General features: G+C 47.3%; 1 protein-coding gene across 3 annotated transcripts in view; it reads left to right on the top strand.

Annotated features, from left to right (window-relative positions):
* Positions 1 to 24,185, top strand: part of ubap2a (ubiquitin associated protein 2a) — a 160,885-nt gene that overhangs the window by 46,983 nt on the left and 89,717 nt on the right. For all 3 annotated transcript variants that reach the window (XM_038790694.1, XM_038790693.1, XM_038790692.1), the window contains exons 7-9: positions 16,539 to 16,596; positions 20,470 to 20,564; positions 20,667 to 20,719. In XM_038790694.1, the coding sequence (XP_038646622.1) occupies positions 16,539 to 16,596; positions 20,470 to 20,564; positions 20,667 to 20,719 (206 nt within the window). The remainder of the gene's footprint in view (positions 1 to 16,538; positions 16,597 to 20,469; positions 20,565 to 20,666; positions 20,720 to 24,185) is intronic.

Genomic DNA, 24,185 nt, shown 5'->3' with positions numbered 1-24,185 from the left:
TATATAGGAACTTTATGGTGATGTAGTAAAAATTATTTTTTAAAAACTGAGTTTGGAGACCCCAAGCAGTAAGGGTGCTTCCGGTGTTTGTGCAAATCTCAGGATTTGTTTAGAATAATATCCTTGGAGGTGTTGATGGATTTGGAATTGAATTTGACGTTTGCTGTCTCCAGTGTAAATTAAGTATCAAATTGGGCGTGCGCATGAGATAATTATGGAAAATGTTAGACTTTTCAGCCATCACTATGTAGTGAGTAGTGACTCTTACTTTAGTTTTTTGTTCCTAACTTTAAATGTTTCAAAAACATTTTTTAAACCTCCAGTGCTGCTGCTGAAATTTAGTTTTTCAGAGCGGTCTCTGGTCAGTAGAAGCTGGAGTTCTTGATCTCTACTAGCCACTTACTTTGCATTTTTAAAATAAATGTTGGCATACCCAATTTGATTTTTTTTTCCAATTAAGGGCCAATTTAGCTTGGCCAATCCAGCTACCCTGCACATCTTTGGGTTGTGGAGGCGAAACCCACACAAACACTGGGAGGATGTGTGAACCTCACAAGGACAGGGACTCCAAGCCAGGATCGAACCTGGGACCTCGGCACCATGAGGCAGCTAGCCACTGTGCTGTACTGCCACTTGCTTTGCTAAGACTCATTTAAAATGTGGGCGTCGGGGACGGCACTGTGGCACAGTGGTTTGCACCTGGGTTTGATCCCGGCCCCAGGGATTCCCATTCCCATCCCATGTCTGTGTGGGTCTAACCCATAAACCCAAAGATGTGCAGCGTAGGTAGATTGACCATGCTAAATTGCCCCTTAATTGGAAAGAAAAATGAATTGGGTTCTCCAGATTTATTTTTAAGAAGTTTAAAAACAAAAAAACTGTCTCTGCTGAAATTGTTGTGCTCTTTTATGATAATGTGGATGAGAAGAGAGGAATTATAGCATGAAAGAAATAAAGAAATGGCCAATTAACGAACATTGATATGTGACAGACTGGTCTTCAGTCACGTATAAACGACAGGCAGCTCGGCTCATAGTCATTACAACATACATGGAGACCATTTGGTCCATTGAGCCCATCTAGAGCAATCCAGTCATTCTTCTTCTCTAGCCGCAGAGGCCTGCAAGTTTATTTCTCAAGTTTCCATCCAATTTCCTTTAGAAATCATTCATTGCCTCTGTTCCACCAGCCCACCCAGCTATCAAGGTCCAGGTCATTATTACGGTTTGTTTTTGGGAAAAAAGGTCTTCCCCCTCACCCCTGCATCTCTTAAATCTGTGTCCTTTACCTCGTTCTTGTACTTGTACTATCAGCTAATGGGAACAGTTTTTGTCCACTGTAAACTTGTGCTGCTCTTGTCCCTCTCTATCAGATGCTCTATAAATCTCCTCTACATCATGGACTTTCTCATTCTTCATGAAGTGTGGTGATCAGACATAGATACTGTATGCAGTAGTTGTCACCTAATACAGTGGTCCCCCGTTATACCGCGCTCCGCAATACCGCGGTTCGCGATAGACGGCGGGGGTGCTTATGGACCCCAACTGTCAGCTTCCCTCTCCGGATCAAAGTGAGCCGGCCGCTGAAATTGACACTGCCGGCTGATTGGAGGGAGATTCAGTGAGAGAGGAGCAGCGTTCCTGGTAAGTTTCTGTGGGTTAGAAACTTACTTTAGTTGACTGCAGAATTATTACATGATGCTACCATAAGTTAAATATAAGTTAAAGTAAGAAAGTAGCACTTCTAAATGTATTTAAAAATCTATGCATGCGCTTCCCATTGTGAGTCTACGGGGGGCGGGCCGTAGGCTATCCGCGGCTCGGATGCAACGCGGGTGGCTGTCTTGGACCCCAACACCCGCGGTATAACGGGGGACTACTGTATTACTAAAGTTCGGCAGCGCAGCCCACCCTCTCCTCGGCTCTGCTCCAGCACCCCCTTTTTTTATTCGTGGGGTCTTGCCCGCCCATACAAAGCCAGTGATCACCTTTATTGACCTATTTAAAGAAGGACTGCGGAATAAAGATGGGGAGACACTGAAACACAAACAGGAATCTCGGAGGATCGTCGTTTTCACTGTCTGCACCCTTCTAGCTAGTGACAACGGAAGTCCGTCCCACCTTCGGAAATCGTCCTTCGGGCCAAATTTAACTTGTGTAGGCGTTCCCATTCCCGTGCCACCTGAATGCCTAGGTACCGAGAGCTTTCCATCACCCTAAACAGCATCTCCCCCAATCGCCTCTCCTGCCCCCTTGCCTGGATCGCAAACATCTCACTTTTCCCCATATTCAGTTTACAACCCGGAAACCGGCCAAATTCCCCCAGTTATCCTCATAATTTCTTCCATCCCCACTAGTGGGTCTGAAACATGTAAGAGCAGGTCGTCTGCGTATAGCGAGACATTTGTGTTCCATTCCCCTCCGGACCAGCCCCTTCCATCCTCTTGATGCTCTCGGCGCAATTGCCAGCGGCTCTATGGCCAACTCAAACAGCAGTGGGGAAAGGGGGCACCCCTGTCCCCCCGGTGCAGCCTGAAATAGTCCAATGTTGACCTGTTCGTTTGTCCGTACGCACGCAACAGCAGCCTGACCCAGTGAATGAAGCCCCGCCCAAATCCAAATTGCCCACTACCTCCCACACATACTCCCATTCCACCTGACAAATGCCTTCTCTGCATCCATTGCGACCACAACCTCCATGTCCCTACCTTCTGGGGGCATCATGATCACATTTAGCAACCACCTTACGTTGGCCGCCAACTGCCGATCCTTAACGAATCCCGTCTGGTCCTCCCCAATCACGTCTGGAACGCAGTCTTCAATCCTAGAGGACAAGATTTTGGCCAACAGTTTGGCGTCTACATTTAGTGGGGATATAGGCCTGTAGGACCTGCATAGCTCCAGGTCCTTGTCCCGCTTCAGGATCAATGAGATAATGGCCTGTGGCTCCCTTAGAAGCCCTGCCTCTGGGGTCTCCGCATACCCCCTGTTGACCTGCAGTATCTCCTTTTATCAGTCGGTCCATCTCTGCGCATCTGTGAGCTAGCCTGCCGCAGCTAGCTTGGTGACCCCCGCCCATGGCGCCAGACATTCTCCCACCAATTGCACCCCTCTGACACACACATGCAAACAAAAAACAAAGTGAAGATCAAACAGAAGATCCAACATCTAACATTCACACCTCCATCCCCCATCAATGCAAATGCAAACTTTAACTTACACAGCTCTGCGACAAGCCCCAGATCAATACAGAAGGCATTACAAATAACGTCCATGAAAGAAGAAACTTAAAAAAAAAAACATGAGCGCTGCAGCAAAGTTCAAAGACCTCAATCCGCAACGAGCCCTTTCCTTCTAGCGAAGTCCATCGCTTCCTCTGGCGACTCAAAATAAAAATGTTGCTCCTCATACGTGACCCAAAGACGGGCCGGATACAGCAATCCAAACTTAAGTCGACTTTATCTGGTTGAACCCTGCTCTTCTCCTGGCCACATCCGCTCTCAGATCCTAATATATACGCAGGATGCTGTTCTCCCACTTACAGCTCCGTGTCTGCCTGCCCACTGTAAACTATACTCCTTGTCCAGGTACCTGTGGAATCTCACCACCAGTGCCCTTGGTGTGGGGGTGGGGGGGGGAGGCAGGCACACGCACACGCGGCTTCCTCGCGAGCACTCTGTGAGCCCTGTTCATCTCCAAGGGTGACTTGAGAGAGGTGTACAAGGTGATGAGAGGCATGGATAGTCAGACTTGAATGTTTCATCCCCCAGTAACTTCTCGAACATGCCTGCTGTGTACGCTCCTGCGTCCGTTCCTTCGGACCTCTCTGGGAGATCTACGATTCAAGTTCTGCCGGCGGGACCTATTCTCTAGGTCCTCAACCTTCTTCAGGAGCCTTTTCTGCTGGTCTCTCAGCATCCCCACCTCCAACTCCACTGCTGTTTGATGTTCCTCCTGCTCAGCCAGCACCTTCTCCACTTTCTGGATCGCCTGGTCTTGAGGATCCAGTCTAAGTTCCAGCTGCGCAATCGATTCCTTAATTGGGTCCAAGCATTCCTGGTTCAGCTTGGCGAAGCCCTCTTGAATGAACTGCATCAGCTGCTCAGTCGACCGCTGGGTCGTCAAGCCAGGACCCCGTCGTCCGCCATGCTTTCGCCTGCTTCAGCCCAAGCCTTCTCTGTTCGCCTGTTTCTTCCTTTGCGAGCACTCTGGTCCGTCTCTCCATGCACTGATGTAGGAATCCACTTCACAATTGCCTCCACCATCAATTTACCAAATCAAGTCCGACAAAAAATCGGGGGAAAAGGTCCAATGGTCCGACCCAAGCAGGAGCCACCAAATGTGCGACCTACTCCTTCATAGCTGCCACCGGAAATCGTGTGTCACCCACATTGAGGATGCCCTGCGACTACCACCATGCTAAATGGGTAGAATTTGAACAGATCACTGGTCTGTTCTCAGTGAGACTAGCAACTCACTGGGCACCTATAGGGCACTGTGGGGCAGCAGCAGAATTATACTCTACCACAATCTGTAACGTCATGGCCCAGCATGTCTTCCACTTTACCATTGCCACCAAGCTACGGGATCAACCTTGGTTCATAGATTTAATAGAATTTACAGTGCAGAAGGAGGCCATTTGGCCCATCGAGTCTGCACCGGCTCTTGTAAAGAGCACCCTACCCAAGGTCAACACCGCCACCCTATCCCCATAACTCAGTAACCCCACCCAACACTAAGGGCAATTTTGGACACTTAAGGGCAATTTATCATGGCCAATCCACCTAACCTGCACATCTTTAGACTGTGGGAGGAAACCCATGCACACACGGGGAGGATGTGCAGACTCTGCACAGACAGTGACCCAAGCTGGAATCGAACCTGGGACCCTGGAGCTGTGAAGCGATTGTGCTATCCACAATGCTACCGTGCTGCCCTTAAATAGAGTGCAGGAGAGCATACCAGGAGCAACACCAGACATATTAAAAATAAGTTGTCAACTTGGTGATGCCGCAACACGGGACAAATTGCATGTCATGCAGCTTAAGCAGCAATTACTGAAAATGTAGTGGAAAGAGATAAGCGATTCCACAACCAACGGATCAGATCTAAGTTCTGCAGTCCTGCCACATCCAGTCATGAATGGTGGCAGACAATTTTACCAATTCGCTGAAGGAGGAGGCTATACCAATATCCCCATCTTCAATGATGGAGAAGCCCAGCACGTTTAGTGAGGCTGAAGTATTCACAACAATCTTCAGCCAGAAGTGCCGAGTGGATGATCCATTTTGGCCCCTCCAGATGTCCTGGAGCATCGCAGATGTCAGACTTCAGCCAATTCGGGTGATCCAGATGGTCTCGATCTATTGCAGTTTGCCTATCGCGGCAACCGATCCACAGGTATCTCTCTGGCCCGACAATCAACCCTCGAACATCACAACAACAAGGACACCTACGCCAGACTGCTATTCATAGACGACAGCTCCGCCTTCAACACCATTATCCCAACAAGACTAATAACCAAACTCTGCAACCTAGGACTTGACCCCTCCCTGTGTAGCTGGATCCTTGACTTAGAACATAGAACAGCACAGTACAGGCCCATCATCCCACGATGTTGTGCCGACCATTTATCCTAATCTAAGATCAACCTAACCTACACCCCTTCAAATTACTGCTGTCCATGTGCCTGTCTAAGAGTTGCTTAAATGTCCCTAATGACTCTGACTCCACCACTTCTGCTGGCAGTGCATTCCACGCGCCCACCACTCTGAAGAACCTAGCTCTGACATCTCCCCTATACCTTCCTCCAATCACCATAAAATTATGTCCCCTTGTGACAGCCATTTCCACCCTGGGGAAAAGTCTGACTATCCATGCCTCTCATCACCTTGTACACCTCTCTCAAGTCACCTCTCTGCCTTCTTCGCTCCAGTGTAAAAAGCCTCTAGCTCCCTCAACCTTTCTTCATAAGACATGCCCTCCAGTCCAGGCAGCCTCTATGTACCCTCTCCAAAGCATCCACATCCTTCCTATAATGAGGCAACCAGAACTGGACACAATAGTCCAAGTGTGGTCTAACTAGAGTTTTATAAAGCTGCAGCAAAACCTCGCGGCTCTTAAACTCGATCCCCCTGTTCATAAAAGCTAACACTCCATATGCCGCCTTTTTTTTTTTTAAATAATTTTTATTGAAAGAGTTTTTCCATACAGACATTCACCCCTACTAATTTTTAAATTATTTACAACACAATCCCTCTAGGCAAATATCCCTCCCTCGCCCGCCCTCTCGCGCGCACCAGTCCTCCTCCCCCCCCCCCCCAAGCAACAACTTAACAAACAAGGCAGCCTACAGTTTCAGACATGAGCAGCGAGCAGACTTGCCCGCGTTACAGTCGTGCATGTCCCCCCACGACCATTGCTGCCCCTCCCCCCCCCCCCCCCCCCCCCCCCCCCCGGGTTGCTGCTGCCACAACCCCGTACGCCTATCTCTGATCTAAAAAGTCAAGGAAAGGTTGCCACCGCCTGGAGAATCCCTGTACCGACCCTCTCAGGGCAAATTTGATCCTTTCTAGCTGAATATAGCTAGCCATATCGTTAATCCAAGTTTCAACGCTTGGAGGCCTCGCGTCCTTCCATTGAATTAATATCCTTCGTCGAGCCACTAGGGACGCAAAGGCCAATATTCCGGCCTCCCTGGCCTCCTGTACCCCCGGTTCTACCCCGACCCCAAAGATCGCAAGCCCCCATCCTGGTTTGACCCTGGACCCCACCGCCTTCGACACCATCCTTGCCACCCCCTTCCAGAACCCTTCCAGCACCGGACATGCCCAGAACATATGCACATGGTTCGCTGGGCCTCCCAGACATCTGACACACCTGTCCTCACCCCCAAAGAACCGGCTCATCCTTGTCCCCGTCATGTGAGCTCTATGCAGCACCTTAAATTGAATGAGGCTCAGCCTCGCACACGAGGAGGAAGAATTGACCTTCTCCAGTGCATCCGCCCACGTCCCGTCTTCTAACTCCATATGCCTTCTTAACAACCCTATCAACCTTGGTGGTAACTTTGAGTGATCTATGTACGTGGACACCAAGATCCCTCTATTCCTCCATATTTCCAGGAATCCTGCCTTTAATCCTGTGTTCAGCATTCAAATTCGGCCTTCCAAAATGAATCACTTAACATTCATCAAGGTTGAACACCATCTGCCACTTCTCAGCCCAGCTCTGCATCCTGTCAATGTCCTGTTGTAACCTGCAACAACCCTCAACACTATCTACAACCTTCTACTCCCCCAACCTTCGTGTCATCGGCAAACCTATTAACCCACCCTTCCACTTCCTCATCCAAGTCATTTATAAAAACCACAGAGCAGAGATCCCAGAACAGATCCTTGAGGGACACCACTGGTCACCGACCTTCAGGCGGAATACTTTCATCCACTACCACTCGCTGTCCTCTTGCGGCCAGCCAATTCTGTATCCAGACAGCCAAATTTCCCTGTATCCCATGCCCCCTAACTTTCTGAATGAGCCTACCATGGGGAACCTTATCAAATGACTTACTGAAATCCATATACTGCCCGACCTTCATCAATGTGCCTCGTCACATCCTCAAAGAATTCAATGAGGCTTGTGAGGCATGACCTGCCCCCCTCAAAGCCATGCAGACTATCTTTAGTCAAACTAGGTTTTTTTAACTAATCATAAATCCTATCTCTCAGAATCCTTTCCAATATTCTGCTCACCACAGACATATGACTGAATGGTCTGTATTTCCCAGGGATTTCTCTATTCCCTTTCTTGAACAGGGGAACAACATCAGCCTTCCTCCGATCATCCGGTACTACTCCAGTGGAGAGTGAGGATGCAAAGATCATTGCCAACGGCGCAGCAATGTCCTCCCTCGCTTCCTGTAGTAACCTTGGGTATATGCCGTCAGGCCCAGGGGACTTATCTATCCTGATGCTTTTCAAAATTTCCAGTACATCCTTCTCCTTAATATCAACCTGTTTGAGTCTATTAACCTGGTTCATATTGTTCACATGAGCAACAAGGTCCCTGTCTCTAGTGAATACTGAAGCAAAATATTCATTTAGGGCCTCCCCATCTCAGACTCGAGTCACAAGTTCCCTCCACTATCCCTGATCGGTCCTACTCACACTCTGATCATCCTCTTATTTCTCACATAAGTGTAGAACGCCTTGAGGTTTTCCCTAATCCTTCCCGCCAGGGCTTTTCATGCCCCTTTCTAGTTCTCCTCAGTCCATTTTTGAGTTCCTTTCTGGCTACCTTGTAATCCTCTAGAGCAGAGTCAGATCCTTGCTTCCTCAAACTTACCTAAGCTTCCTTCTTCCTCTTGACTAGATGCTCCACTTCTCTTGTCATCTAAGGCTCCTTCACGTTACACCTTCCTCGTCTCAGTGGGACAAAACTATTCAGCGCACTCAGCAAGTGCTCCTTAAACAATCCCCACATTACTGTTGTGCATTTCCCCAAGAACAATTGTTCCCACTTTATGCTTCTCAGCTCCTGTCTAATAGCAGTATAATTTCCCCATACCCAATTAAATACCTTCCCATACTGTGTTCCTATCCCTCTCCATGACTATGGTAAAGGTCAAGGAGTTGTTGTCACCGTCACCGAAATGCTCTCCCACCGAGACATCTGACACCTGGCCTGGTTCGTTGCCAAGCACCAAGTCCAATATGGCCTCCCCCCTAGTCGGCCTATCCACATAGAGTCAGCAATCTTTTCTGTGCACACCTGACAAAATGTGCTCCATCCAAACCATTTGGATTAAAGAGGTTCCAGTCAATATTGGGGAAGTTGAAGTCACCCATGACAACAAATCTGTGTTACTTCTGCACTTTTCTAGATCTGCTGTCCAATCTGTTCCTCTATCTCTCTGCTGCTATTGGGGGTCTATAGAAAACTCCCAATAAAGTGACTGCTCCTTTCTTGTTTCTGACTTCCACCCTTATTGACTCAGTAGACAAACCCTCCTCGACTACCTCCTTTTCTGCAGCTGTGGTGCACTCCCTAATTAACAGTGCCACTCCCTGTCCTATTCTTCTGAAAAGAAACATCTTCACCTGGGAACATTTAACAACCATTCCTGTCCCTGTAAAATCCATGTCTCTGTAATGGCCACAAGATCGTAGTTCCAAGTACTGGTCCATGTTCTAAGTTCATCTCCCTTATTCCTGACACTCCTTGTATTGAAACAAACACACTTTAACCCATTCCACTGAGTGCAACTTTGCCCTAAACTGTCTATCCTTCCTCACCGACTTGCTGCATACTATTTCTGCCTGTTCAACAGCTATCCTATCCTCTGATCCATAGCTCTGGTTCCCATCCCGCTGCCAAACTAGTTCAAACCCTCCCGAAGAGCTCTACAAAGCTCCCACCCAGGATATTGGTGCCCCTCCAGTTTAGGTGCAATCAGTCCTGCATGTACAGGTCCCACCTTGCCCAGAAGATATCCCAATGATCCACATATGTGAAGCCTTCCCTCCTGCACGAGCCCTGTCGCCACATGTTCAGCTGCACCCGCTCTTGTTCCTTGCTTCACTTGCTCGTGGCACCAGTAGCAATCCTGAGATCACTACTCTGATTGTCCTGCTTTTTACCTTCCAACCGAACTCCCTGAAATCACTTTTTAGAACCTCATCCCTTTTCTTAGCTATGACGTTGGTGCTTATGTGCACCACAACTTCTGGTTGCTCACCCTCCCCCTTTAAGAATCCTATAGACTCAATCCGAGACATCGCTGGCCCTGGCACCCAGGTGGCAACATACTTTCTGGGAGTCTTGCTCGCGACCACAGAATCTAACCCTAACCCTAATCCTTACCCGTACCCTGGACCAGAGGGGCACTAATATCCTCGGGGGGGAGGTTTACTAATGCTCTTCGGGAGGGTTTAAACTGGTTCAGCAGGGGATTGGGAACCTGAATTGTAGCTCCAGTACACCAGAAGTTGAGAGTAGTGAGGTCATGAGTAAGGTTTCAAAGTTGCAGGAGTGTACCGGCAGGAAGGAAGGTGGTTTAAAGTGCGTCTACTTCAATGCCAGGAGCATCCGGAATAAGGTGGGTTGGTACCTGGGACATCGATGTTGTGGCCATTTCGGAGACATGGATAGAGCAGGGCGAGGAATGGTTGTTGCAGGTGCCGGAGTTTAGATATTTCAGTAAGCTCCGGGAAGTTGGTAAGAGAGGGGGAGGGGTGGCATTGTTAGTCAAGGACAGTATTACGGTGGCTGAGAGGACATTTGATGAGGACTCTTAATACTGAGGTAGTATGGGCTGAGTTTAGAAACAGGAAAGGAGAGGTCACCCTGTTAGGGGTTTTCTATAGGCCTCCGAAAAGTTCCAGAGATGTAGAGGAAAGGATTGCAAAGATGATTCTGGATAGGAGCGAAAGTAACAGGGTAGTTGTTATGCGGGACTTTAACTTTCCAAATATTGACTGGAAACACTATAGTTTGAGTAGTTTAGTTGGATCCGTTTTTGTCCAATGTGTGCAGGAGTGTTTCCTGACACAGTATGTAGATAGGCCAACGAGAGGCGAGGCCGTATTGGATTTGGTACTTGGTAATGAACTAGGGCAGGTGTCAGATTTGGAGGTAGGTGAGCACTTTGATGATAGTGACCACAATTCGATTACGTTTACTTTAGTGATGGGAAGGGATAGGTATATACCGCAAGAGACATATCTGGGGGAAAGGCAATTATGATGCGATGAGGCAAGACTTAGGATGCATCGGCTGGAGAGGAAAACTGCAGGGGATGGGCACAATGGAAATGTGGAGCATGTTCAAGGAACAGCTTCTGCGTGTCCTTGATAAGTATGTACCTGTTAGGCAGGGAGGAAGTGGTCGAGCGAGGGAACCATGGTACTAAAGCAGTTGAAACACTTGTCAAGAGGAAGAAGGAGGCTTATGTAAAGATGAGACGTGGTGGTTCAGTTGGGGTGCTTGAGAGTTACAAGTTGGCTAGGAAGGCTCTAAAGAGAGAGCTAAGAAGAGCCAGGAGAAGTCTTTGGCAGGTAGGATCAAGGATAACCCTAAAGCTTTCTATAGATATGTCAGGAATAAAAGAATGACTAGGGTAAGAGTAGGGCCAGTCAAGGACAGTAGTGGGAAGTTGTGCGTGGAGTCCGAGGAGATAGGAGAGGTGCTAAATGAGTATTTTTCGTCTGTATTCACACAGGAAGAAGACAATGTTGTCGAGGCGAATACTTAGATACAGGCTACTAGACTAGAAGGGCTTGAGGTTCATATGGAGGAGGTGTTAGCGATTCTGTAAAGTGTGAAAATAGATAAGTCCCCTGGGCCGGATGGGATTTATCCTAGGATTCTCTGGGAAGCTAGGGAGGAGATTGCTGAGCCTTTGGCTTTGATCTTTGTCATCTTTGTCTACTGGAATAGTGCCAGAAAACTGGAGGATAGCAAATGTTGTCCCCTTGTTCTAGAAGGGGAGTAGAGATAACCCCGGTAACTATAGACCAGTGAGCCTTACTTCTGTTGTGGGAAAAGTCTTGGAAAGGTTTATAAGAGATAGGATGTATAATCATCTGGAAAGGAATAATTTGATTAGAGATAGTCAACATGGTTTTGTGAAGGGTAGGTCGTGCCTCACAAACCTCATTGAGTTCTTCGAGAAGGTGACCAAACAGGTGGATGAGGGTAATGTGGTGTATATGGATTTCAGTAAAGCGTTTGATAAGGTTCCCCACGGTAGGCTATTGCAGAAAATACAGAGGCATGGGATTCAGGGTGATTTAGCAGTTTGGATCAGAAATTGGCTAGCTGATAGAAGACAAAGGGTGGTGGTTGATGGGAAATGTTCAGACTGGTGTCCAGTTACTAGTGGTGTGCCACAAGGATCTGTTTTGGGGCCGCTAGTGTTTGTCATTTTTATACATGACCTGGAGGAGGGCGTAGAAGGATGGTTGAGTAAATTTGCAGATGACACGAGTTGTGGACCGTGCAGAAGAATGTTACAAGTTACAGAGGGACATAGATAAGCTGCAGAGCTGGGCTGACAGGTGGCAAATGGAGTTGGATGCAGAAAAGTGTGAGGTGATTCATTTTGGAAGGAATAACAGGAAGACAGAGTACTGGGCTATTTGTAAGATTCTTGGTAGTGTGGACGAGCAGAGAGATCTCGGTGTCCATGTCCATAGATCCCTGAAAGTTGCCACTCGGGTTGAGAGGGTTGTTAAGAAGGCGTACGGTGTGTTCGCTTTTATTGGTAGAGGAATTGAGTTTCGGAGCCATGAGGTCATGTTGCAGTTGTACAAAACTCTGGTGCGGCCGCATTTGGAGTATTGTGTGCAGTTCTGGTCGCCACATTATAGGAAGGATGTGGAAGCATTGGAAAGGGTACAGAGGAGATTTACAAGAATGTTGCCTGGTATGGAGGGAAGATCTTGCGAGGAAAGGCTGAGGGACTTGAGGCTGTTTTCATTAGCGAGAAGAAGGTTAAGAGGTGACTTAATTGAGGCATACAAGATGATCAGAGGATTAGATAGGGTGGACATCGAGAGCCTTCTTCCTCGGATGGTGATGTCCAGCACGAGGGGACATAGCTTTAAATTGAGGGGAGATAGATATAGGACAGATGTCAGGTAGGTTCTTTACTCGGAGTAGTAAGGGCGTGGAATGCCCTGCCTGCAACAGTAGTGGACTTGCCAACACTAAACTAATTCAAATGGTCATTGGATAGGCATATGGACGATAAGGGAATAGTGTAGATGGGCTTGAGAGGGGTTTCACAGGTCGGCGCAACATCGAGGGCCAAAGGGCCTGTACTGCGCTGTAATGTTCTATACCCTTTGGGCAGCACGGTAGCACAAGTGGATAGCACTGTGGCTTCACAGCTGTGTGGTGTGCGTGTGTCCTACCAGGGGAAGGCCCTAGCGGCCAGGTTTCTGGCACTGAGTCTGACTCTGAAGGTAAGGGGGGAGAATAAAAAAGCAATAGTGATAGGAGACTTAATGGTTAGGGGAATGGATAAGAGAGAGACAGTCACAGAACATAGTGCCGAACGAGGCAATTCGGTCCATTGGGTCTGCATCGACCCACTCGAGCCCTAACTTCCATCCTATCCCCTTAACCCAATAACCCCTCCAAACCTTTTTGGTCACTAAGGGTAATTTATCATGGCCAGTCCCCCTAACCTGCATGTCTTTGGACTGAGGGAGGAAACCGGAGCACCCGGAGAAAATCCACGCAGACATGGGGAGAACATGCCGACACCGCACAGACAGTGACCCAGCGGGGAATCTAACCTGGGACGCTGGCGCTGTGAAGCCACAGTGCTATCCACTTGTGCTGCCCACTAGACCGCCTCACCAAAGACCGCTGCCGTGCTGCCCAACAGACTGCCTCGCCAAAGACCGCAATCTGTCAGGATAGTTAACAACATCTCCTCCACAATAGTCCTCAACACTGGGGCTCTCTCGCGTGCTGGCGCTCTCTCTCTCGCGTGCTGGCGCTCTCTCTCTCGCGTGCTGGCGCTCTCTCTCTCGCGTGCTGGCGCTCTCTCTCTCGCGTGCTGGCGCTCTCTCTCTCGCGTGCTGGCGCTCTCTCTCTCGCGTGCTGGCGCTCTCTCTCTCGCGTGCTGGCGCTCTCTCTCTCGCCTGCTGGCGCTCTCTCTCGCCTGCTGGCGCTCTCTCTCTCTCGCGTGCTGGCGCTCTCTCTCATCCTCGCGTGCTGGCGCTCTCTCTCTCGCGTGCTGGCGCTCTCCTCTCTCGCGTGCTTGGCGCTCTCTCTCTCTCTCGCGTGCTGGCGCTCTCTCTCTCGCGTGCTGGCGCTCTCTCTCTCGCGTGCTGGCGCTCTCTCTCTCGCGTGCTGGCGCTCTCTCTCTCGCGTGCTGGCGCTCTCTCTCTCCGCGTGCTGGCGCTCTCTCTCTCGCGTGCTGGCGCTCTCTCTCTCTCGCGTGCTGGCGCTCTCTCTCTCGCGTGCTGGCGCTCTCTCTCTCGCGTGCTGGCGCTCTCTCTCTCGCGTGCTGGCGCTCTCTCTCTCGCGCGCTGGCGCTCTCTCTCTCGCGCGCTGGCGCTCTCTCTCTCTCTCTCTCTCTCGCGCGCTGGCGCTCTCTCTCTCTCTCTCTCTCGCGCGCGCTGGCTCTCTCTCTCTCTCTCTCTCTCGCTCGCGCTGGCTCTCTCTCTCTCTCTCTCGCGCGCGCTGGCTCTCTCTCTCTCTCTCTCTCTCCGCGCGCGCGCTGGCTCTCTCTCTCTCTCTCTCGCGCGCGCTGGCTCTCTCTCGCGCGCACTGGCTCTCTCTCTCTCTCTCTCTCTCTCGCGCGGCGCATGGCTCTCTCTCTCTCCTCTCTCTCTCTCTCTCGCGCGCGCTGGCTCTCTCTCTCTGTCTCTCTCTCTCTCGCGCGCGCTGGCTCTCTCTCGCGCGCCCAACTGCTTCTCTCTCGCTCCTCGCGCTCTCTCTCTCTCTCTATCTTCCTCTCCTTCTCTCATCGCTCTCTCTCTCTCTCTCTCCGTCCTCTCTCTCTCTCTCACTCTCTCTCCTCTTCTCTCCTCTCTCTCCCTCTCTCCTCCTCTCCTCTCTCTCCATCTCTCTCTCTCTCCTCTCTCCTCTCGTCCTGCTCGCGCGCTGCGCCTGGCTCTCTCCTCTCTCTCTCTCTCTCTCTCTCTCGCGCGCTGGCTCTCTCTCGCGCTCAAGCCCAAGGGACTTCCAGTTGCGGCGATGCAGTGCTAAGCCGCATGTTCGGTGGCTCCCGCTATTTTTGGACTTTCGGGCTCTTTTAAGGGCCCACAACGGCAGTATTTTAACTTTTCCCCGTGTGGGAACACAGCCTCTGTGCTTGGCGGCCAGTGGATGGGCTGGACTAGAAGTGGAGCGACCAGAAAATCAACTTTGCAGCAGAAGAAGGTGCGAGGCAGAAAGGATAAGATGGCGGCGTGCGGGAAACCGGCAGCGTGGCAGCAGTGGGCGAGGGTGCAGCAGGAGCTGCTGCTGCGCTCCTTCCAGGAACTAAAAGCTGAGATCCTGGAGCCGTTTAGGGCATCGGTGGACAGGCTCGGGATGACTCAGACGGCTCAGGCTGCGGAGATTCAGGAGCTGCAGCAGAAGGCTTTGAAGAACGAGGACGAACTCCTGGGCCTGGCGGTGAAGGTGGAGGCGCACGAAGTGCTTCACCAGAAATGGTTGGCAAGGATGGAGGAGATGGAGAACCGCTCCCGCCCGAAGAATCTGCGGATTTTGGGCCTCCTGGAGGGGCTAGAAGGTTCGGATTTGGGGGCCCTACGTGGTCCTGATGCTGAACTCGCTGATGGGCGCGGTGTCGTTCCAGGGACCCCTGGAGCTGAATGGTGCCCATTGGGTGATGCTGCGGAAGCCCAGGCCGAACGTGCCGCCCAGGGCGGTGCTGGTCCGCTTTCAGCGCTTGGTCGACCGTGAGTGTGTGCTTCGTTGGGCGAAGAGGGAGAGGAGTAGCAAATGGGAGAATACGGAGATCAGGATTTACCAGCCCACTAGTCACATGCTGCCATCCTGAAAAGGCCACCTTTATCCCCACTCTCTACCTCTTACCAAGTATCGAATTCAGGCTAACCAGCCTATGATTTCCTGTCTTCTGCCATTCCCTACCTATGGCGTGGAGATGCCAGTGTTGGACTAGGGTGAACATTGTAAGAAGTCCAGGTTAACAACATTCAGCTGAGGAAGGAGCAGTGCTCCGAAAGCTAGTGATTCGAAACAAACCTGTTGGATTTTAACCTGGTAAGACTTCTTACCAGTCCAGGTGATTTATCCACCTTCAGTCCTTTCCCTAGCGCATTCTCCTTGGTGATGGCCACTAACTCAACTCTGTCCTGACTCTCTTGAAGTGTGCCACTGGCGGCTTCCATTGTGAAGACTAATGCAAAGTACCTATTCAGTTCGTTTGCCATTTCTTTGTTCCCTATTACTACTTCAGCCTAATTTTCCAGTGGTAATGTCCATTCTTGCCTCGCTTGACTTTAATATATTAAAAAAAACTCGTCTTTTATATTGCTAGCCTACAGTCATTTCATGTTTCTAATCTGCTGTCCTAGAACTAATGTCACACATGGAGTGAACATAAGTGTTGGAAAATTGACTGCCATTTTCAACATTAAAACTAAACATGAGGGATGAAATTACTTGGCTATTCTGGCAGACCTTCATTCTGGGTATTTGCCCATTCTGCCATAGCCTACACATGCTGGTTCCTGGTCACTCGTGAAGTTTATAGATGATTCAATGGGTCTGCCTTCCTTTTTCAGATCATTGGCCTAAATGTTAGGAGCCACTGGAAGGACAAGTTCTCTTAGCTAGAAAAATATTTTGCTTGATGCAGCTGTTTGTGTTCCAGCGGCCTTGATACCAAACCCACAACTCCAGTCTAGAATCCTGCTTCTTGGGTGCTTGTTCCAAATCCTGCACATTCAATTTGGTTCAACATTTGAAGACCGCAATGGTGTAACTGAATACTTGCCATATCACATCCTGTGAGCATTTCTGGACATTGCTGACATGTTTTTTAATTTGCAGGATTTAGTGGACGTAGCAGAGGCAGGGGAGCAGGAAGATTTTCAGCACAAGGCATGGGGTAAGCATTTCAAAATGAAGTAGTCTTACATAGAAACACCCATAGAAAACAGAAGCAGAAGTATTCTTCCATTCATTATGATCATGACTGACGAATTATCAAATGCAATACCCTGATACTACCTGTTCCAACTTTTTCTCTCTCTCTCTGTGTCCCCTCCCCCCGCCGCCCAATATCTCATCAGCCCCAAGAGCTATATCTAATTCCTTGAAATTCCGCAACGTTTTGGCCTCAAACTACTTTGCATGGCAGTAAATAATACAGATTTAGCACTCTGGGTGACAAAATTTCTCCTCACCTGAGTCCTAAAAGGTTTACCCCTTATTCTCAAACTATGACCCATCATCGAGAACATCTTTCTCAATCTACCCTATCTAATCTTGTTAGAATTTTGTATATTTCTGCGATTCCCCCCCCCCCCCCCCCCCCCCCCCCCCCCCCCAAACTCCAATTAATATAATCCTAATCGACTTAATTTAATCTCTCCTCATAAAACAGTCCTGCCATCCCAGGAATCAGCCTGGTAAACCTTTGCTGCACTCCCTCCACAGCAAGAAAATTCTGCCTCACATAAGGACACCAAACCTGCACACATTACTCCAGATGTGGCATCACCAATGCCCTAGAAAATTACAGTAAAACATCCCTATTCCTGTACTAAAATCCTCTCGTTATGACGGCCAACATACTATTGCTGTCTTTACTTCCTGCTGTACCTGCGCGCTGACTTTCCGTGACTGATATCCGAGGACACCAAGGTCTCGCTGAGTATCCATCTCTCTCAAAATTTCAAATAGTATTCAAATAATAAATTCAAATAGTAATCTGCTTTTGTATTTAAGTGGATAACCCCTCATTTATCCAAATTATGCATCTGCTATGCATATGTCCACTCAGTCTGTCTAAATCACGCTGAAGCATTTCTGTATCATCCTCCTCAGTTCACCTTCCCGCCCAACTTTGAAGATAATACATGTCGTTCCCTTGTCCAACTCATTAATGTATAATGTGCACATTGGGGTCCTAGCACAGATTCTTGCGGTACCCCACAAGTCACTCTTTGCCAATTGGAAAATGGCTCATTTATTCCACCTCGCTGCTTCTGGTTTGCTAATCATCCCAAGACACTACCCCCAATCCCATACTTTACATAGTATCTGCTATGAGAGACCTTGTCGAAAGACTTTTCAAAATTTAAATACCACAACCGGTTCCCCCTGATCACCATTACAATTTACAATTCTTCAAGAATGTAGGAGAGGTGGGAACAGGTTGGACTTGGATAATCATAGAATTTGCAGTGAACCATCGAGTCTGCACCGGCCCTTGGAAAGAGCACCCTACATTTTAAAAATAAATTTAGAGTACCCAATTATTTTTTTCCAATTAAGGGGCAATTTTAGTGCGGCAAATGCACCTAACCTGCACTTCTTTGTGTTGTGGGGGTGAAACCCACACAGTCACGGGGAGAATGTGCAAATTCCGCACAGACTGTGACCCAGGATCGAACCCGGGTCCGCAGTGCCATGGGCTGCAGTGATAACCACCGTGCTGCCCAGGAACACACTACTTATGCCCATGCCTCCACCCCATCCCAGTAACCCCATCTAACCTTTTGGAGACCAAGGGGCAATTTAGCATGGCCAATCCACCTAACTCCACATAACATCATCCGAGACTGGAATTGAACCTGGGTCCCTGGAACTGTAAGGCAACAGTGCTAACCACTGTGCTGCCCATCAACTGGGATTGTAATGACTGGTGGAGCAGGCAAGAAGCGCTGAATGGCTTACTCTTACTTTCTATGTGTCTGTCCATTTGAATTGAAGGAAACCAATTAAGTACAGCATCATGCAGATTGCAACCTTGTGTAACAAAGGCATAACTGAGAAGGCAGCCGACTTTGCACTTGGTGCAGCTGTGGTTTTTTTGCCTGATTATCCCAAGAGTGATGGAGAAGTTGGATTTTACCAGATCATCATACTGTGTGGCTGATCTGTCAGGCAGCAAGCTGAGACATTGTACTGGATGGGCTAGATGAGGAAAGAATGTTCCCAATGTTGGTGACGTCCAGATCTAGGGGTCACAGCCTAAGAATAAGGGGTAAACCATTCAGGACTGAGATCAAGAAGAACTTCTTGAACTTGTGGAATTCTCTACCACAGAAAGCTGTTGGAGCCAGTTTGTTGAATATGTTCAAGAGGAAGCAGGATGTGGCCCTTGCGGCCAAGGGGTATGGAGAGAAAGTGGGAGTGAGATACTGAATTTGTATGATCGGCCATAATCACATTTAATGGTGGTGCAGGTTCAAAGGGCCAAATGACCTACTCCTGCACCTATTTTCTGTGTTTCTAATCTCCAGTCTGATCTTGGGTGTTCGGATTCTGGATGAGTACCCATATTTTCAATTTGTAAAACTGAGGAAATATTACTGCACCACAGCAGTGATAACACTGACCGATAGGTACATTTTATGTTAAAATAAACTTGACTTTAAACACAGAATTAACCACATAATCAACAAGGAAATAGCTTTACAGTTAGTAGTTACATGTTCTCAAGTGAAAGAGAAAACTGTAACTTCCTAAACCTGCCACTATATTCCAATTAAGCAAGCCAAAATATTTCAAATACCTCTCATAAATAAAGTTAACAACCAGGTTGCTCCTAGCTTTTCTCTGTATCGAATCTTTGAGAGAGAACCTTTCAGGACCAAACCAAAGCACCTCTGTTCAGATTAGGGATTTAGGACTAACTGACTGTTCAGACAGACCTGGCTCCTCCCCATTAACTGCATTATCAGCATCGTACAATATTTTGTCTCTTGCAAGATGTCCCTTGACTTGCTTATCCAGGCCCAAACACAGTACCCCTCATAAATTATCTGTACCTCTGGGTCATTCAAATGTAAAAAAAAGTGTTTTCCCAATAATTCACTTTCATCTTAATTTCTTAATTACCGAATTATACATCACCAAAGCTGGTAATTCAGCCGAAATGTCTTTACTGAGGATACCTAGTCTAATCCTACTTTTCTTTGTTCCTAGTTGCTGTTTAGTATTTGACTGTCAAATGTTTTTTTAAGGGATGGGAAATAAAAGTACAAATGGATAAGGAAACAGGTGGAGGTGTGAGGGAAGCGATTAGGAGTGCCCAGTCTGCAGCCTCCTGTTCGGAAGACTGTTTCAGTTATTAATCTGCTATGTTCTTGCTTTGAAATGTTTATCTGGTTTTTAAAAAATCAGTCACTTTGCATGCATGAGCAAACAATGGATAAGCTAGGAAGAATGAAACCATGGTGGGAGAACAGCACATTTTACAACACTGCTGTTTTGGAGATTCCCTGGAATAAATTATTTCAGACATTAGGTATGATTTTTCTTATTGCATGGTGCAATTTGTACTTGAAATACATTCAACTCCACCGAATTCCAGTGAAACTATTGTGGTTCCTTATGTACAACTTGTACTTCATTTTGAAATACTCTGAATTTCTCATCTTTTGTGCTAATCTTGAAATATCTATATCTCATAAGTTGGAATTGATCAGTGGATCGTCAACATGCAATCTAATCTGCTAGAATAACTTGATTTGGAAGACTTTTTAAACTCGCGACCCCTACAGTCCCAAAAAAGTGTATTTAAACAGAATCTAAGATTTGAACTGCAGTCTAAACCAACTATTTGTCTGAGTTGATCCATCGTATTAAAGCTAGTGTTCCTCGAGACAAAACCGTATTATTCGGATTGTTAACAGGGCTCAGCTACATCAAATAGTGACTAATTGAATTAGTTTTCAGTTGGTCATTGAACGCTTCAATTTGCATGATTCTGTAAATGCCATTTGGATTCACTTGTGTCTCAATTGTACAGGACATTCAACCCCACAGACTACGCAGATTCTGCAACGAATAATGGTTTTGGGGCAACATCTGAAATCTGGGAATCTGGTCAAAACAATGGAACGGGTAGGAAAATGTCCACTGAAAATATTTGTCTCGCAAATTTTGCAATGTTTATATAAAATTGTTGTGTGATGGTATATTTCTTCCCTCTTCCTGTTTTTTAAGGTGGTTGGCAGAATTCCATGGAGGACTGGGTTACTGAAGACTGGAATGAAGATGTAAGTGTGAGAGACTTGTATCGGATTGGTGTTTTTTTTCTGCAAACATTTAAACAAGCCCCTGTACTAGTTATAGAACACTAGTTAGCAAAAGCACTCGTATACTATGGCTATGGCAAATAACCCACTGTAATGTGTTAACTCTTATTACCACAAGAGCCAATGTTAATAGTTACTCCAGCTGTGTTGCACTTATTTTTTTATATCAATTGTACCAGGGTTATGGTTAATGAATCAACAAGTCTTTCATTTGTTTTGCTTAGCAGAGTTTTTCTACTGAGTGCATGGGAAAACTAAGTTCTTAGAAGTGCAATTCAATCTTTTGGAAAATTAGTACTCGTAGTAAATTTAGTTCTGTTGAGAAATCTGCTATTGGATCCACAACACCTGTTGCATGTGTCTTGTGATGTGGCAGCATCATTAGTAAAATCCATTTTGGGGTAGTTACAATGTTTCTAATTCAATAGTGCACTAATGATGTGTGTTTTTTTTGGTGGGGTATGGGAATATAATTAAGTGACACTGGGCTGCTCATCTCTGACCTGTGGCACTTCTATGATGTATGTCAACTAATTTCAAGGCTATTTTTATACTTTTAGAATACGTTGTATCGTTGCCAATAGCTTGAGTAATAAACAGCCATTACCGAGTGTATGCAAGTTGCTTTCTTAATGTTGTAACTGAAAATACTTGGTATAGTAATTTTATTTCTTCAAATGTCATTAAGTCCTGGAATCTATAAAAAGTGCAAAAGTAGTTAATACACACTTGTAATGTCCTGAGGGAAGTGAAGTTTACTTAAAGTAATGAATAGCTCATTATTATTTTTTAACAACACTTGTGCTACTGAAGTGTAGAACTATTGTTCAGGATCTTTGATAAACTAATTGCATAAATTGATCCATCTCACCTAGTTCCTGAAAATTTTATGGTATCTTATCAGTTATATAATATTGATAGAAATGGATGAAACTGATGGGTAGAATGTGTTGGAAAGGTTGGTAATTCTTGGAGTGGATAAATTGCCTGTTCTACAAGCATAGCATGCATCTCGGGTTACTAACGAAAATGGGAGTGGACAAAGCAGAAGGTCTTGCCATAATGTTCCAATCTTTCTTAGACGCAGGTGGCATAGGTTTGGAAAGTGGCAAATGTGACAGCCTTGTTCGAATGTAAGAACATTCCATGTAACTGCAAGCTGGTCAATTTAACATCAGTTGGGGTGGCACGTGGTGCAGTGGTTAGCACTGGGACTACAGCGCTGAGGACCCGGGTTCAAATCCCGGCACTGGGTCACTGTCCGTGTGGAGTTTGCACATTCTCCCTGTGTTTGCGTGGGTTTTACCCTCACAACCCGAAGATGTGCAGGTTAGGTGGATTGGCCACACTAAGTTGCCCCTTAATTGGGAAAAAAAGATGATTGGGTACTCTAAATTTATTTTTAAAATTTAACATCAGTTGTGTGTAAGGTTTTGGAACCTATAACGGGGGGGGGGGGGGAAGAGAGAGAGAGAAATGATCTATAGGTAGAGGTATAAGTTAATTAAGGAGAGCCACCATGGGTTTGTAAACGGCAGGTTGTATTTGCCTAATCTAATTTAGATTTTTTTGAAGTAATAGGCAAAGTGATTGATGATAAAAAATTCACAAGGTGTAGGCATTGCTGCATTTTTTATTGGACATCCCTAATTGCCCGTGAGACGGTAGTGGTGATCTGCTTGAATCGCTGTAGTCAATGTGGTGTAGGTATGCTCCCAATTATGGAGGGAATTCCAGGAATTTGACCTGGTGACAGTTAAGGAATGGCGATATAAAAGTCAGGATAATGTATGGCTTGGAGGGGAGCTTTCAGGTTGTGGTTTTCCCATGCATCTGCTGACCTTGTCCTTCTTGGGTAGTAGAGGTGGGTTTGGAAGATGCTGTCAAAAGAGCCTTGGTGAGTTGCTACAGTGCATCTTGTAGAATGTAGATCATGGTTTTTCAAAGTGTGGGTTGCGACCCACCCGGGCACATGTCTGGGCAACTGTCCCACAGTGGTCCTGATCGCGGGAGAAGCACTCAATGGCCACTACCAGCATTTAAATTGAGAATGGCATCTGCTACTGCCATTAAATGAGAATGAAATGAGGCTGTGTGCTGTCTTCTGACCATAAGCAGGCAGCATTCAGCAGGTCACACGCTCTGTGTGTACATTTGCAGTCAAGCGCCCTCTATGTACCTGCGTTTGGTGCCAAATCACAGAGGCGGGATTCTTCCATTTTCTAGCTGCTAGCAAGCAAGGCAAGAATTTCATAGAATTTACAGTGCAGAGGGAGGCCATTCAGCCCATCGAGTCTGCACCGACCCTTGGAAAGACCATCCTATGTAAGCCCCACCCTATCCCCTTTATCCCTGTAACCCAACCTAGCATTTTTGGACACTAAGGGCGATTTAGAATGGCCAATCCACCTGACCTGCACATCTTCGGACTGCGGGAGGAAACCGGAGCACCCGGAGGAAACCCACACACACACGGGGAGAATGTGCAGACAGTGACCCAATACAGGAATCGAACCTGGGACCCTGGAGCTGTGAAGCAACTGTGTTAACCACTACGCTACCGTGCTGCCCACGGAGACTGAAGATGGATCATTTTGTTACAGACAGCCAGAGATGCAAATCGGTAGTGTACCTACTGGTCAGGATTTCTCACTAGAATCTGCTGGAAAGGGCTGCTCTGGAGAATCCACAGCAGTACAGAGTAGTGCTAGTGTTACTTTGCAGACCCCCAGGGCCGCTGGTTAACAGCCTTCAAAGAAGAAACTTAACTTGGGAATAAAACAGTATAAAGATGATTTCTTTATGTATGGTTTTGTCAATTGTGCAAATGTAAAGCTCCGTAATGGCAAATGATTGGAGCAGTTTCAGATTTTGAAAGAGAAGTGGGGAGTGGAAAAAAAGCTCCTTTTGAGGTTGAGACCCCAGAGTCCATTATTAACTTACAGCTGACACCAAATGAAAGGATTACGCTGCTGTGGCTGAGCTGTGCCTGCACATTAAAAACGTGCCAAAAGTCCATGAGGCTGTCGGTATTCTGGAGTAGCAGCTCGAAGGAGTATCCAGTACTGAGTAAAACCAGCATCTTGTTGCTATTACTCTTTACAACGACCTACATGTGCGAGGTTGGTTTTTCCATTATCACAAAGCTGAAGATGGCACAAAGGAACTGGCTGAACTCTGCACCTGATACGGACATTGTTGTCTCATCCATTGAATGAGATAGTGAGAACCAAGCAGGCTCCCCTTTCGCATTAAAGGTAAGCAAACATGGCATGGGTTGTGAAGGTTGACCGGTGGGCCAAAGTTGGTCCTGGGGAAAAAATCAAAAACACTTGTGGATGGGACACACTGATGCCATAGTGCGCCCGTGATGGAGGAATTCAATGCTGAAGAAGGTGGTGGTGTGCCATTCAAGTGGACTGCTTCG

The sequence above is a fragment of the Scyliorhinus canicula genome, chromosome 3, assembly GCF_902713615.1.
Source record: "Scyliorhinus canicula chromosome 3, sScyCan1.1, whole genome shotgun sequence".
NCBI lineage: Eukaryota > Metazoa > Chordata > Chondrichthyes > Carcharhiniformes > Scyliorhinidae > Scyliorhinus > Scyliorhinus canicula.
The sequence above is the reverse complement of the archived record's forward strand: the minus strand, read 5'-3'. Positions and strand labels throughout refer to the sequence as shown.